General features: G+C 32.9%; 4 protein-coding genes across 6 annotated transcripts in view; 2 read left to right on the forward strand and 2 right to left on the reverse strand.

Moving 5' to 3' along the window:
• Positions 1–1,475: 1,475 nt before the first annotated feature.
• On the reverse strand, positions 1,476–2,743 carry LOC109599046 (general transcription factor IIF subunit 2). Its single transcript, XM_020014980.2, has 4 exons — positions 2,502–2,743; positions 2,292–2,443; positions 2,018–2,229; positions 1,476–1,960 (listed from the first exon to the last, which is right to left on the reverse strand). The coding sequence occupies exons 1-4, from the start codon at positions 2,645–2,647 to the stop codon at positions 1,670–1,672; spliced, it is 801 nt and encodes a 266-aa protein (XP_019870539.1). The 5' UTR covers positions 2,648–2,743; the 3' UTR covers positions 1,476–1,669.
• A 706-nt stretch (positions 2,744–3,449) lies between these two features.
• On the forward strand, positions 3,450–7,100 carry LOC109599041 (hyccin). Its single transcript, XM_049966996.1, has 8 exons — positions 3,450–3,840; positions 3,900–4,064; positions 4,116–4,411; positions 4,466–4,683; positions 4,799–4,936; positions 5,153–5,280; positions 5,353–5,487; positions 5,830–7,100. The coding sequence occupies exons 1-8, from the start codon at positions 3,685–3,687 to the stop codon at positions 5,860–5,862; spliced, it is 1,269 nt and encodes a 422-aa protein (XP_049822953.1). The 5' UTR covers positions 3,450–3,684; the 3' UTR covers positions 5,863–7,100.
• On the reverse strand, positions 6,759–7,691 carry LOC109599047 (uncharacterized). Its single transcript, XM_020014981.2, has 3 exons — positions 7,477–7,691; positions 7,289–7,420; positions 6,759–7,132 (listed from the first exon to the last, which is right to left on the reverse strand). Exons 1-3 carry the CDS (start codon positions 7,576–7,578, stop codon positions 7,052–7,054), a joined length of 315 nt encoding a protein of 104 aa, XP_019870540.1. The 5' UTR covers positions 7,579–7,691; the 3' UTR covers positions 6,759–7,051.
• A 216-nt stretch (positions 7,692–7,907) lies between these two features.
• The window catches only part of LOC109599048 (RNA binding protein fox-1 homolog 1-like), a 48,289-nt gene continuing 40,444 nt past the window's right edge, over positions 7,908–15,752 (forward strand). For 2 of the 3 annotated variants that reach the window (XM_020014982.2, XM_049966995.1), the window contains exon 1: positions 9,880–10,616. In XM_020014982.2, coding sequence (XP_019870541.2) covers positions 10,605–10,616 — 12 coding nt within the window. In that variant the 5' untranslated portion in view covers positions 9,880–10,604. Of the gene's footprint in view, positions 8,054–9,879; positions 10,617–15,752 lie in introns of those variants that run through there. The other variant, XM_049966994.1, reaches the window with a different exon arrangement.

The raw sequence follows: 15,752 nt of genomic DNA on the forward strand, positions 1-15,752 counted from the left end.
CTTTTCGACGATTCCGAACGTTTATCATCGGCTGTTGCCCCTCCGTCCCTATTCGCTTGGCCACCCCTGCGTTGGACCATAGAAAACCTAAGAAGTACCAACCCAATGTTAATAAACAAGAAACATTACTGGGCACGATCTCGGGATGCAGCGATGTTGCCATTTTGAACGCGGTGTTGCCATTTCTTACAGACCACAGATATCTTTTTGTCCATCTGTCACTTTCTATTTAAAATTTATATTAAATGAGTATAGGTTAGGTTTTTCTGATATATATAAAAATAAAACAATTATATATTTTGTATAATTTTATTATATATTCATGATAAAAACAAACAAATTAAAAATATATATATATTATATATAAATATGATATAATATAAATTTTATAATAACATAATATAATCATCCTATCACTTCGACACTCATTCAAACTAAAACTGTAAATAATAAATATAACTAATGTAACTGCTGTAAAAATAACTTTCTGTATTTTGCAATAACTAAGCAGGAAGCATGAAATGAATTAATACCAATGAATCTGTACTTCAAATTCAATTAATGAAAATAAACGAACATATTGACTTTACAGTTTATAAAATAACAAATACAAACAATTAAATTACGTAAGTCGGTTATATAAAAAGTTTCTTACCAGAAATATATTTTCTTAAAGCAAAAACATCATCTAACCGTCTTCTATAACCTAAAATCTATCAAGTTATAGCGTCCATGACTCACTATTCTGAAATCTAGTAAATTATTTTCTCTAACTAAAGACACTAGATATTCCCTGGTCATCCCGACAATTTTGGGGAATTTTTACTACCAATTTATAAAATAAAATATTATAAATCCCTAACTCATCCCGAGACAAAATGGTCGTGCCTTTCCGGCGATTCCGAACGTCCATGATCGGCTGTTGCCCCTCCGTCCCTATTCGCTTGGCCCCCCCTGTTTATTCTGTGCGTTGTCAACTTCAGGAAATTAAATAAACTAAAACTCTACAGATTCATAAACAGAATCCTGCTTATTTTATAAGATTATAAAGGCAATTAGCATTGATTTCAGTTTCATTGAATCAAATCAAATATATGCAATTTGTATGTTTACTGATGTACACATCAGATTTTATTTTTTATTGTATACCATGAATAAATACACTTTTAGTGGGAAGAAACAGTCTACCATTTTGCATGTATTCAATGTTATTAAATTAATATAAACGTGTTGAGATTCTCGATTGGCCAGTCCAGACCTAAATACAATTAAAAACTTGTGGAACGATTTGTAGTTTCAATTAAAACGAAAAAGCATTAAATTTAGATGAATTGTTGTTATTAATTAAGAGTCATGAAATTCAATTACAAATGACCATTGTAGATATTTCCTAATTAACGTCAAGATAGTAATGAATGCTATTTCTCCGGCTACTAAAAGTAGTATAATATAAAGATATAATAAAATCAAACACATTAAATTTGTATGTATGTAATGTATAAACTGGAGTACACATCACATTTTATTCTTAATTTTACATTATATACAAACAGTGTAAAACATTATTTTATAAAGAAATATAACATCTTTATAAAGTCCAAGGAATATAAATTATATCGACTTAATTCTATTTTTTTAATGAAATATTTTAATAAGATTAAATATATAATTAGTCATCATCAGAATCATCAGTTTTCTTATCATCATTCTCTGGCTGTTTATAGTGCCTGTATTCTGGTTTTAGTTCCCACATGTTCTTATGAGGATTCTTAAGATTGTAGTTGCAAACTTCTTTGAGAATCTCCTTCAGATATGTGATTGGTTGTTTTGTAATCTTGACCAAGTCTTTGATATTATAATACTGATGTTTTTCAAAGGCTGCAAATAACATTTCCAAAACTGCATCTTTATCATCACGAGCCTTTTTGCCTTCTGCCTTCTTCTTTTCAATATACTCAATCTATAAACAACAATTATAAATATAACAAATTTTCACAAGTAAATCTGATTCACATACATTATTTTTATGATCAGATACAGGTTTAAATGTCTGTACAATTCTGTCCAGAGGCTTAACTTTTCTTGTTGGTAATGAAGCCAATCTAATACTCTCTTTTTTTAATTTCATATAAGTATTATCTGCATATGGCCTACATTCCAGTTTCTGTACAATTTTACCTTCCATATGTAACTTTTCAGATTCAGGAATTACAGAATCACTGTTTGTAGCTAAAAATATTACCCTTAATATTTTTCCCTAAACGTACATGAATTAATGTGTATTTTCTTACGAACTACATGTGAAAAAACGCCTAAAGTCTGTTGTGTAACAGTTGACACATCTAATCTGTGGTCTTTCGGAATCACTTCTTGACCAGCTTCACTAAGATTTAATATTGCATTAGACAAGGTCAATGAAACCTGTGCTTTTTGTCCTTGGGGTCTAAAAATTATATTAATACTAATTAGTGATAATTGAATTAATTGCTGTAAGAAATTACTTTGTGATTTTTAATTTACCAACTTCCATATCACTGGGAGCTTTCTCCCATCTATTTGCCACATATTTTGGAACTTTTACTAACCAAACACCACGTTTTGCATTTGATAAGTCCAAATCTCGATCTATATGTACTTCTTTAGACATTTTTTGGCGGATCTGTATTAATTACAATATCAACTACTTTAGCTTATTGGTTTGCAGAGTTATTGTTTTAAAATTAGGTTAAGATTTAGGAGAAACTTTTCATGCTACCTGCTTTATCTACTGGTAAACCAAATGAAATAAGATTTATTTAAATTTAATAATCGACTCTTTTTAATAACTATTTATATTCAAACAAAAATATGCTCACATTTTATAAAAATCAAGTAGTGACTGAATATAATATTACATATGCGATAATAATAATTTAATTTGTTTCTGTACCACAGATTTTTCTAATTTAGAAATCGTTTACTGAAGTATTAGAAATGAAATAACAAAATTTTTCAATATAATTTTCATATATTTCTTTGTGAATTACCTATAATACAAATATATCTATTTTCTACACAACATTGACCTTTGGATAAATAATTAAATCGGTAAAATATCGACGGATGATCGGAACCTGTTATTATTTAATTACAACTACGTCAATTCCCTCATAATTTTTGCCTTGTCGTAAATAAATTAGGTATTTGTGAACATGCAACAATACTCATAAATACAATTCAGTTATACGACTGCTGCATTGCACTCATTCATACTTGAGTACTTATGGTAACATATCTACAATTTTGATTTTTGTTTAACTTGTTAAGTTTCGCTTAACTAGTATAATTGGCTTAAAAATTTTGAAAATTTTTAATCCAATTTGAACTATAATCAGGTTGGGATCAGTTGATAATGTAGAATGTTTCAGGTTTTCATAGAAAGCCTAGGTATTTGTTTTGGTGACATTAGTTGGCAATATTTTAATTTGACGTTTGCATATTTGTTTTGACACTTCATGCAATTAATTTCGATTAGCCTTTTAAAAAGTAATGATTTTGAGGCTTGAACAACGCACCACCTGTACATAACATCACAATTCATGGCAATTCGAATATAAATAGATGTACTTGTAAATAATTTATCATAACCTCAAAAACTCTTCCACTTAAGAGTACTGTATTTAAATCGTAAATTAGGAGACAATAATGGCAGACGTACTAGTTAGGGACTGGATGGAGGAATTCGACTCTCTTACTGAAAGCGAAATTCCGACATACTCAACTGAACAAGAGCACAACCACGAGGTCATGATTGCACTTTATGATGTACTTTCTGATCCTTCCAAATATAAAACAGACCATGTAAGTGTCAGTCAGTTGCACTGATTATTTGTCCATTCAAAAATGTGTCTGTGTTGTAGATTATTGATGGAATCTGCAGACAACTGTTGGACTTTTACAGATGTGGGGAACCACAATTAAAGAAGTTTGCAATGCAATACATTCCTAGTCTTGTGTTTCTGCATTTAACAGACCGCTCTTACTTAGCTGTACAAACACTGTTAGTTAGTTTATACAATTTAGAGGTGAATTGACAACAAAATATAAGGCAGTGCATTGAAACTATTGGTTTTTAGGTCATAGACTCCAAAGGTCAACCAAGGACCCTCTCATTCAGGATACCCTCAATAGCTCAATCATCAATTTTTCATGACTCAAACAGTTTAGAGCCAGCATTCATAGCTGAGAGCTCACTGAGAAGGTGGGAGGAGTGCAACAGTAAACTAGTGAGTTGGGGACCTTTGCCCCAGGTTGAATGTCTGAATGCCCAGAACAGACAGAGGGTGATCACTGCTCTTGTCTTTCTCTACAATCAACAGCTGGCTAATGTTATCAATCAGGGTATTGAGCACACTTGTAAAGGAATTTCAAGGTAAAGTTGGCAAATTACTTTTTTTAAATTGTGACAAGTTCTTTTTAATTACAGATTAGTAACACAAGGCTTTAGGTATTCTGACAGCGCGAGATCTTCGGTGGCGAGTGACTCTAGCATCCAACAAAGTATTCAACCTAGAATTCCCGTTTCCAACAGTCTCTTAATTGAACTGTTGCATATTGTATACCATTCGGCCGAGCGAGGGGCCGGCGGTGCGGTTCAAGCTTTGCACGATATCACACAAAGGGCCAAATATGAAACTTACGCTGGTAAACGAAAAACTATTTTTCAGTTCAATTTCCTAAAGATGTAACTGTGTTTCATGTTGAATAAGTAATTTATTAGATTCATGTTCATGCAATCAGTCAGCATGTACTGTTTCAGACGTTTTGTTGGCGGCGAACGCTATTCAGAGTTTATTACTGCACTCGACTTCGTTCTCGGTCACGCCGAGACCGCACACTCACAGTGTCAGCAAATCGATGATCACGAACGCATCGTTCAGGACCAAAAAGTTACCAGGTACATATTGCGCACTTATTACTCTTCTGTTAAGTTGCAAAGGCACCTTCCTACCCGCAATATTTTTATTTTGAAAAATAAATTGGCAAATTTACGGAGTAAAAGTCTGGGGCAATTCATTGTGTGTCTGGGCGTTGGTTATTTTTAAGATCGCGTTTTGTTTATAGTCTGAAGGGCAAAAAAAACGAAGCCGAATTTATGTGTGTGTATCTGCAGATGACATTCCCATCCAGGACGAGCAGCAGGCCGACGCCCCGCTGGATTCGATCACGGAGGAGCACGAAGAAACGAACACGGGTCCCGCCGAGAAAAAACAGCAACGCGGAAGCGTCAGCGCACTAAAAGTAAATAAAATTATTTCGCTTATTCTTATTACTGTAACGTATTTGTTATTTATTTGTGTGTTATCCTTACAGCATTTGCCAAAGTTGCCGGGCTTGAGCAAGAAGCACAAGCCTCAGAAGAACATCGACCAGCAGCAGTTGGAGATGCTGATGGCTGGTGGCGATCAATCGGACACGCCGACTCAGGACGCGAACCACACTGTTCACGTGAGCGCAGTGTGAAAATGAATCGGAAATGATTCCACCAGTCCACAAGCCAATGGAGGTTGCGATTCAAAAAACCTTCAACGATTTTTTATTTTACACTCGTTGTCTAGTTAACTATTTGTTTTGATTTGCTATGAAGGTTTTTTGAATTGGGAGTATTAAGTTTCAGAACAAACTTATTTTTTTCTAAATTCTGGTATACTGATGTATGAAATGTTGTGTAAAGTGAGGTTTATTAGAACTAGTATCAGTCACCTTTCTGAGGGTTTAGAAGTAGGTGAATAGGTTGCACGTTTGATGGCTCGTTTTTATTCCATTTTTTATATTTGGTGTTTGTTTTAGGTTTATACAAGGTTTTTACAATGGTTATATTAGTGCTGATGCAAAATGAATAAGAAAAATGATGATTTGAAACTTGGTAAAGTGTTACAACAGCAGAAACAATCGATTTTACAAGAACTTTTATTTTAATTATTGTTAAGAGTCAAAACAATTCAAATGTGGAAATAAAATATAATAATAGGCCGATTTTTCTCAGATTATTAATTTTATTTCCTAATATGAATAATTACTACTAGTGCTTTTATCAATAATTATTTGTTTTCATTATGAATCTTTTTTTAACTAACTGCCACATTTGTATGATATAAATGTTCCTCTGGTTTATTTTTGTGCTTTTATTTAATCTGTACAGATTGTGAAAACCTGCTCACTTTGTTAATATTTGAACCACTTGTATATAATATTTAATATTTATTTTGTTATAGTTGTATATAAAAATCTGTTTGTAAATTATTTTAATTGAATTTATTAACAAAGTGACTGGTTTTAAACAAGCAATACAATTTCTGCATGTATAAATAATCAATTAATATACATATAAATAACGTAATACTTTTGTGATAAAAATGTAAATTGTCCTAATGTATATTTATGTTTAAGTTTTAAAAATGCCTTTACAAGTTGAGTTAAGTACTTATAGTCAATTAATATTAGTAATTACCCCAAAAGGCCTCGATTTTTCTAATAAATTCAAATAATATTGTTCTCAGGTTACTAGCATTTCAATTTTATTTGAATACTAGGAATTTATTAAATTGTAATTTTTCAGTATTAGAATTATTTTTGTTCTGTTTATTTTTTTTTTAATTAATAGAATTTCAATATTCTAAATCAAATACTTGCAATTCCTGTTTTTTTAATTAATTGTGTAATGTAAAAATAGATGTGATAAGTTAATGGCAATAATATTTGGGGATATGAAATTTGCGTTCGATTTAAATAGCTTTATTAAAACTGTACAGACCATACTGTATCATTAATTCAGGTTGTAGTTTCAGTCATACATTACCTAATAACTAATATATTGTAATAAAAAACCAAAACAATAAATATTAAACATGCTCTAGTTGTAAATTGAATATTTTTAAATGTGTGTATTCATTATTGAAAAACATATTATATACATATAAAGGATATATTATATATATTGTAATTTTACCAATGTGAATAATCTACTTTTAGATGTTGTATTGTTAAGAATTGTCGGTGTTAGCCAAAATAACTATGGGCGAGATCTGTTGTATCGTTGAATAAAACACCCCTTAAACGAGTTTAGTCTTACATCAACTTCCCCATCCTCCAACTGAAAGAAACAACAAACAAATTAAAAAATTTTGAACACGTATTAGATAAAGTTAAAAATTAACATTTTTATTATATCTATTAAGAAATCTGTTTCACGGAATAAAAAGTGAAGTATTTTAATTAAACAGTAAGTTTTAAAATATTATATAGAGACCTGATCATTCGAGTATAAATCTCTGTAGCAGGATGGCGAAACGCATTGCCGAATGCACAGAACTTTCGAAACCCCATTTTTCCCCAAACAACCTCTTTCACACGCCGTTTCCACTTCCCTGAACATCACTTCCTAAAATTGGTAAACAATGTTAATTAATAATTAAGATTTAATTATTAAAGTCGCACATTTTTATTAGTTTCTTTGTAGGGAAACTCCGGAAACGTATAAGTGATTTTTTCGGCTATAACCATGGCAAATAACATGGAAATTATAAAAATTTTGAACATTTTTAAACCGGTGTTTCGTAAGCATATTTTGTTGACATCAATATCGATTTAAATTTATGTTGCGCGTTTCAATGTTGCCACCGGAGTAACGTTCCTCAATTATGTACTTTTGAAACGATGACTTGAATTAAATTTAAATAATATATAAACATAATCGACGTCAGATGGATGTAAAATAATTATAAATATGTGTAGTATCAATTGTGTAAATAAAAATAAATAAATAAATAAAAGTTTCTTATGTTGGCAGCCTTGGTGGTAAATGTATATAGCAATTGTCTCTCTCCCACTCGCTGGAAAGTCCAAATGTTCTTGTCTAATTTGTTTTCTATAATCGTCAATAATTATCGTTAGCGTCATGCTCGCGCCAACCACTTGCTAGATTTTTCTTATACTCACGCTTTTTCGCGACTTTCTGTGAATGTTTTCGTGTTGTGATCTGTGACAGTCGTCTTTATTTCGATTTTTATTCAAGGTAAGTGCCAAAATAATTTTTCGATCGACAAAAATCACAGGAAACAGCGTGTCATTCGTCGTAAGAAAGGAATGTCCGCTTGGGGCGAAACAAAGATGCTATATAATTCGCATTCAATAAAATTTTTCATCGATTTATTTGTCCAAAAGCTGCTGAAACCGGTATCTGTAAATGTCGGTGGCTTCTTGTTGCGTACCCCGTCTCCCTCTCTTGCTTAATCGCAACCTGTGGCTCGGTATCTGAATTTTTATCTGACTTCATGAATGGGTCACTGTTTTTCTTTGCAGGGTTAAAAACAATGATACGAATGTCATTTGTTACCATATCTGAATTGATGTATGGAAACTACTTTGCGGTAGTTCATTGTCAACGTTGACCGTGACTTTTTGAATTACAGTTTTTCGTCCAATTATGAACAAATATATTTGTTAATGAATTTTATAATTATAATTAAATTCTGTGTTCCTACATATACATAAAATGGCAATAAAAATTGACTTAAAGTTGTTAATGGTGTCCTGTTTCTTAAAATATAAAAAATAACTCGAGTCAACTTTAATATACTTACAATTAGTAAATTAAATAAATGAGATTTAATATAATATAATATATAATAAAATATTAATATTATATTTTTAAAAAATATTTAATGCATTCAAGATCATAGTGTGCGTTGAATTGAATTTTAAACTGTCAAGTAAAGTTTTGGAGTTGAAAACTTGTGTATTTTGTGAAATAACTAATCTGCATAAATTGATGCGAAATTGGAAATTGAATTAAGAGTGAGGTTCTCACTTATGAAGTTATAATATTTTTGAAAAATGTTTTATGCGATGAAGATCATAGTGTGCCATGAATTTTATGCCAAACTGTCAAGTCAAGTTTTTTAGTTGCAATTTTTTGTATTTTGTAAAATGACTAGTCTATATAAATTGATGCTAAATTGAGAATTAAATCAAGAATGGGAATTAATGTGAAATTATAAGATTTTTGAAAAATATTTTATGCGATGGAATGAGGATGAATGGAGATCATAGTGTGCCATGAATTGAATTCTAAACTGTCAAGTAATGGTTTTGAGTTGGAACCTTTTATATTTTGTAAAATGAATAGTCCATATAAATTGATGTTAAATTGGGAGTTGAATCAAGAATGGATATCAATAAACAATTCTATTTGGGTATGATAATTCAATTATATTTTTACAACAATTTCAATTTATTGTTTACCATAGGAAAGTAAAGAAGTAAATTGTTAATAAACAAGTAGAAACATTTACCCGTTTACAATTATGTATTTATAATATCTAATTAAAATTGCGCATATATTTGAATTCAAATTAGTGTTACTGTTCTGAGGATTAAAACCAGTATCCAAGCTATGCGTTTACAATATTGTTAATTGATTATGATGAATAATCTGATAATGAGTTGATTATGATTTTTCAGTTAAATTCTTGTTTTTAATTTTAGTTGTCTAATTTTTTATGTGTATGTGGTGTGATTTTTATTGAAATATTAATTATTTGAAGTAGTAAGGTAAGTTTAGTATTGGTGAGTATAATTTATATTTTTAGAAAGCACTTTAATAAATTTTTATTGTACTTGACCCACAAAGTAACAATAATTAAGGAATTAAAATACATAAAGCGGATTGAATTATATGGTATTTATTTCCTTTTACATTCTTCTCGTTATACCAAACAAATTATCATGTTAGAGGAATGTAACAAGTTTATTAATTTATTCAATTTATATTATTACTACACTAGACTAGAATGTGTAATTTATGCGTGGCACTATTATATTTTTTAATTAATCAACGGAAGAACTAAGTAAAAGAAAGAATTAGTATTAAATTATTAATACAATAAGAAAGAGGTGGAAATAATGGGTGTTGAGGAATCATGATGTGTAATAAAATGTAGTGTCTAAAGGACGTTCCTCCCAAAAACCAGCCGATTCCTTTCACAACACCCAAACATTGGAAACACGCGTCCAACACGTTCAGTTCAAACGCAGCCTCGACGTGTGCACAACACGTTCATGACTAGCTCAAGTTCATCTTCGAAACCGGTGAAATTCGTCGAGAGTCGGCATCGATGTCCAGAAATTCGTTTCGCCGAGGTAAACGTGTGCGTGCGTGTGTTGTGTATGGTGCGAACAAATTTGAAATCGTACGGCAACAGAGTAGGACGCCTCGTCTGAGAGAATTCGGACGATCCGACAACGTTGTTGGGCAGTCTGCGCTCCGTTCATTGATCGGGCCCCCTCCACGGTCCCGCATGTGCGCCCCTCCGCGTCCTCAGGACCAGCAGCCGGGGTAGTTCGCACTGTGCACCCTGTACAAACGGGCGTTGTTCACGACACGCACGTCGTCCATCCTGCACACACTCACCACTCACACACATTGTGGTGTCTGGTGTCTGGTGTCCGGCGTCCGGCACCGAGTTCCAATTTTGCCTCGTGCAGTGGTTTTTTTGCATGTGAACGGTTCCCAGAAAGCAGCCAAACTGTGGGGTGCGGGGGCATTTTTTCTTCCTCCCCAAGGAATGTACTATCCGGTGAGTTTTGCACGTTTCAACCTTTTCCGTTCGTTGATGCGGTGATACGGTGATTCGGTCGCCGTGTCCGGTTACGCTGTTTACTGGCTGCGAGCGGCCCGAGTTGGTCCAGATGTATGTGGCTAGGAATTTTACGACCTCTCGGACCTCTCCTGTGCTCTCTGCATCCCAGTGGCGTGCTATTGCATCTCTTTCTTTGACTGTAAACATCTTTTTGAATGTCGCCGACAAAAACAAATCCGTTTTAACATTTAAAATTTACTTGCTGCATAACATAAATAAACTTGTTTATACCATTAATTCGGTTCTGTCGCTGAATTCCAACTAGTTTTGTTGCGACTTGAATAAAACTTGATTGGAATGTGTTTCTCTTTTTTAAATACACCACAACTTTGTTTCAGATAATCAGAATTTTAAGTTAATTATAAAAACCTTAAAATAACTATGTTGTTTAATTGAAAACATCTTTTAAATTCAACAGCAAATAATTGGATACTAAATTAATTTGCAAATGAACATTTACTAAATTCTGGGACAATTTAATCAGAATAAAAAAGGGGGAATATATTATGAGCATTTAAAAATGAACATTTTACGAGTTGGCTTGCTTTCGAGACAAAGCTAGAGTTCAGGTAACACAGAGGGATATCCCAATATCAAGATTAGGGTGTAATAAAATATACACAATTCATATATGCTTAATCTCGTTTCCAATAAAATATAGGTATTATATTTTACGGCGTATTTTATTGTTACTTCAAATTCATTTAATAAAATTTAAATATATATTTCTTCCCCTTTATAAAAACGTTTAACTTTGAACGTAAAAAACTTTTCTGCAGAGAGAGAAAATTCATCTGAAATGCGTCTCTTTGTGTGGTTGCTAGGCGATTCTCTCGCTCCCCTTATACACATTTTTAGGGGGTGTTAAACATACAGGCGGAACTCTCAAGTTTTAATCTCCGGACTTTGTTCCAACCCATGCGACCATATCGATGTTTTACTACTGAAAGGTAAAAAGTTATTTGCTGTAGGAGAGGCCGAATTAGATTAGAAGTGAAGTAGAGAGCTGAATTTTTCACAGCACTTAAGGCATTCAGCAAATGGTCCAACAGACTAGTCTTAATTTGCAGTCGTCGAATGTGCGATGATTAACATGCCATTTTGGAATGGCATTTCGCGACAAACTCGGAATAACGAACGCGCGTTTCTATTTACGTTAAGTATGGTCAACACCACGTTTGGAAGTGTTATTTTTAATTATTTCGTAGGGTCCTTCGAATGTTCACTTTACTTAGCATAAACCTGTATAAAATAAATTTTCCCCTAAGTAAACTTTGACTGGAAAAGTGAGCTGCACCAATAATATCAAATTCAGGAAGAAAGCAGAGAGGAGAGAAGGAAAGAAAACATTACCACATATTACTAAACATTATATTAGGTAAACGACAATAAATTTCAGCTCCTCAGCAAAACCGAGGTGATCAGTTTGCGGTGAGAAAAAGAAGCAAACAATTTTCCGAGGCGAGTCGTTTACGTTTCCATTAGAAATGGGCGCCATCAATAAAATGTCACAAACACCCATTTGTTTTTTCTTACTCTCGTGAATCATTTTTATCCAAAACAATACCGCATCCTTGACATTCTTCTCCTCCCCAAAAACCGTTTGCGAATACAAATTGAAACATAAAACGGATCGAATTTTTTTCTGCACTTCACATTACACCAACTGGTTTGAGCTGTCCGTCTTTTTTCACCGTACAAGTGTAATGTGAATGAACCTTCACTTAAGTTAATGATGGATTCAGGTTTAATTTCTACGTGTGCCAAATGTAAAAATATTTTCGGTCGGGTTTTTCATATACGTCAAGTCCATTACAAAAAGAAATGTGTTATAAAGTCGGAAACGTGTGTAATTAATAAATAATCAGTTGAGAGAAGCAAAAAGCGACACAGAAACGAACCGAAGCATAAATGATTAACCATTAGCGTAATTTGGTATCAGCGCATAGAACAAAACATTGTAACGTTCTCTGCTAATGGAATCTGTCCATTATACGCTTTTGATCCAAATCGATTTTTTGGCATTGATTTAATCGAAATTTCCACTCTGATGACAATAAATAATATGTTATGATGAAATACAAATGTATCTTTGTTTAAAATAGTTAATTTAATAATATTAATTTCGTACTTTGGGGTATATACACGATATAAAAATATTATCCAATTTTCCATTGTTACTTTCGGTTTTTTTCTTTATTATTCCGAAAGACAGAGACGAAGGAGTGCACGCCAATGATGTCTGGGCCACCGCCATGCATTATTAACCCTGGGGCTCGTTCCGAGAAGAGCAGAGAGGCGAAGAGGACAGACCGATCCTACAACACTGCTCAACGTTTCTTTCTTTCGTTACTGCGTCCCTACTTTATTCTCTTTCCCGTTTAGATTTACGGGCCATTCCAACGCGAAAAACTGTCTTTGAATATATATTTACATCTCCGTTTTTAATAGGCATAAATTACGCGAGAGCTGTTCAAGGCTTTTCAACTAAAGTTAATTGTTAAATTGCCACAATTGATCCAGAATCAGCACATCTGGTCATCAACTTTAAACAAAGTGAATATAATCCGTCTATTTTTAGTGCGTTTCGACGGAGCTAAATAACAAAAACATTCGATTCGAAAAATTCCGGTCGGGATGGATTTGTGTTTGAATTAATATTTTGTTCATTTGTTGGTCGAACCATTCACTCAAGGTTGGACTTGGGTTTGAACCTGTTGCCAATACTTGTAGTTTTTGTTGTCGAAAAATTTTGATGAGATGAATTAAGCTGATTCATATGGAACAAACGGGAACAAATCTGCTTAATACAGATTAGGCACAGCGTTCTTTTTCAATTTATTGCTTTGAATGTTTCGTTGATCTTTGACCGCGGAAAGATTACAGACAACAAACTAAAATTATTTTCGGATTTATCTCCGGGGATAAATCTTGTTTGTATTGTGTGTTTGTACCGAGCACACATAAAATCGTGTGTTTATTAGTGATACGGTCAATAATCAATAACCTTTGGTGAACTGGTGCTGAAGATAACGCGTTTGCGACGTTAATTGCTGGTAAAGGACCTTTTCTGTTTGCATGCACTTTTTTCTATGTACTTTACAGGAAAATAATGTATGTAATTGACACAGTGTAAATGTTAAAGGCCGTTTAATAATTTATTCTAAATTGTTGATAAGCTTGAAAATGTTATATAAACGACGTTTTATGATTTAATCGTGCTTCCACAAGAAAAATAATTTTCCCTCCTTAAATGTGGTATGCAGGTTTGAAACACTAACTTAAAACATCACTCATTAAGTTTCCGGTCTAACCAAGAAAAACAATTTTTATTTAGAAATTCCACTTTATGAATAACTTTCATTCAATGCTCCTTTAACTTTTCGAAGCCATTTATGTAAATCGATTTCAAAATAGGCCTCAGTTTCGGTAATCACTTCTTCATTTGAGCCAAATTTTTTTCCTGAAGCTTCTTTTTATGGTGGGTGGGGAAGCAATTCAAAGCGTAATTCATCCAATTTAACCTTTGTTTTCATGGTGACTTATGACATGGAGCATTGTCCTGGTAGGACAGTACGTTTTACTTTTGCATATGGGGTCGTTTCTTGGTTTCAGCATTCAGTTGATCCAGTAATGCAATCTAATATTCAACTTAACTGACAATTTTTTTATTCAGGTGTGTTGATTTCCCCATAATGCTCAGTCAAGCCACTGTTTAGCTTCAACAGTATTTTTTCCCAACAAAAAAGAGTGTTTAATCAAGATATGACATTTCTTTCTATTCATTGTCTTGTAAATTACAAAACTGGAGCCACTAAAAGGACTGTAACCTCTAAAGTAACGGTCAGAATGTCATGAAACTTGGTGGTATATACTGTTTGAAAGTTAGTACTATTCGGAAATCACGTAGTTTTGTCAATAATGTGGCTGCCACATTTTATTCAGACAGGAGATTTATTTAGTGATGTGTTAAAATACATTTGGAAAAGCCGTAAAACTATTTTCCTGGAAGAGAGATTATGAAAATCCGTTGTGCAACCCAAACATGTTTCCCTCACGTTTTCATGAAACCTAAATACATATCGCCTTTTATAAAAATGCAAATGAAATTGGTGCATTTCCATACAGAACGGCCACGTCCCCGAATAAATTTCCTTTCGTATTTTTTGTGCCTGCTAATTGTCCAATTGCCTCTACGATTCCTTAATTGAGATCGAATTTACATTTCAAATTGAACATTTCCGTTTCAACAACAATAACGCTGCTCCTTTTGTTCGTGTTCAATTCCAATTTTTATACGTAGCGATCCAAAATCAAATTGAAAGGACACTGAAATATTTACTTGAATAAAGGCAAAGACGGGAGTTTTGTGCGGCATTCCTTTGAATGTGTGTGTGTGTGTCCATTTCGCCAACTTTTCCAATATAAATTCCTGACAGTGGGGCGCTCGCACATTTTTTACATTACCATCAAGTTTAATCAACCGTCGCTTAATTTGTTAACGAGTTTTAAAGAGCTTTTATTACTGTTGTTGGAATTAATGCGGTTACTAAACAAAAACAAAAACGCCAGACGAGTTTAATTGAGGCACTCTGAATGTGAAAGAAAATTTGAGAAATTTTATAGTTTCGATTGATTTAAATAACCGAGAGTAAATGTGCGTTGTATACACGATTAAAATGTTAACAGGCGCCTGTTAAAATTCTTCCTTTGAAATCAGAGGTGATCGCATCGATTTTCGGATTATAACAGTAAAAATAAAATAGTTTTCGATTTCGTCACATTACGCCTTGACTTTCTCTGTTCTCTGTGGACGATTTCCTGCCGTTTTGTAAATAGTCCGAAAATGTTACGTCATTATTAAATTCCAAGTTCATAATCAGTTTGGTGTTTTTAATGACGTGGATTTTAATGGTGGAAAACTGGACTAACAAACATAAATCATGTTTTGTGTTTAGTTTTTCCGTTGGACAATGGCCAAATCGATTCTGGATCAATTCGGTCGTTTCGACCTTCGAAACCATAAAAATCAAAAGTAATATCACATGTGGCACCAGCGATAAAGAAAAACGT

This window comes from Aethina tumida, chromosome 4, assembly GCF_024364675.1.
Source record: "Aethina tumida isolate Nest 87 chromosome 4, icAetTumi1.1, whole genome shotgun sequence".
In the NCBI taxonomy this organism is placed as follows: Eukaryota; Metazoa; Arthropoda; class Insecta; order Coleoptera; family Nitidulidae; genus Aethina; species Aethina tumida.

Coding starts and splice junctions, on each gene's coding strand:
- LOC109599046 (XM_020014980.2), bottom strand. CDS start 2,647: ATGTCTAAAGAAGTACATATAGATCGAGATTTGGACTTATCAAATGCA. Junction 2,444..2,501: donor GGTAAATTAAAAATCACAAA/GTAATTTCTTAC, acceptor TATAATTTTTAG/ACCCCAAGGACAAAAAGCAC. Junction 2,230..2,291: donor CGTTTTTTCACATGTAGTTC/GTAAGAAAATAC, acceptor TAATATTTTTAG/CTACAAACAGTGATTCTGTA.
- LOC109599041 (XM_049966996.1), top strand. CDS start 3,685: ATGGCAGACGTACTAGTTAGGGACTGGATGGAGGAATTCGACTCTCTT. Junction 4,684..4,798: donor CAAATATGAAACTTACGCTG/GTAAACGAAAAA, acceptor GTACTGTTTCAG/ACGTTTTGTTGGCGGCGAAC. Junction 5,488..5,829: donor ACGCGAACCACACTGTTCAC/GTGAGCGCAGTG, acceptor TGTTTGTTTTAG/GTTTATACAAGGTTTTTACA.
- LOC109599047 (XM_020014981.2), bottom strand. CDS start 7,578: ATGTTCAAAATTTTTATAATTTCCATGTTATTTGCCATGGTTATAGCC. Junction 7,421..7,476: donor ACAAAGAAACTAATAAAAAT/GTGCGACTTTAA, acceptor TACCAATTTTAG/GAAGTGATGTTCAGGGAAGT. Junction 7,133..7,288: donor ATTTATACTCGAATGATCAG/GTCTCTATATAA, acceptor TGTTTCTTTCAG/TTGGAGGATGGGGAAGTTGA.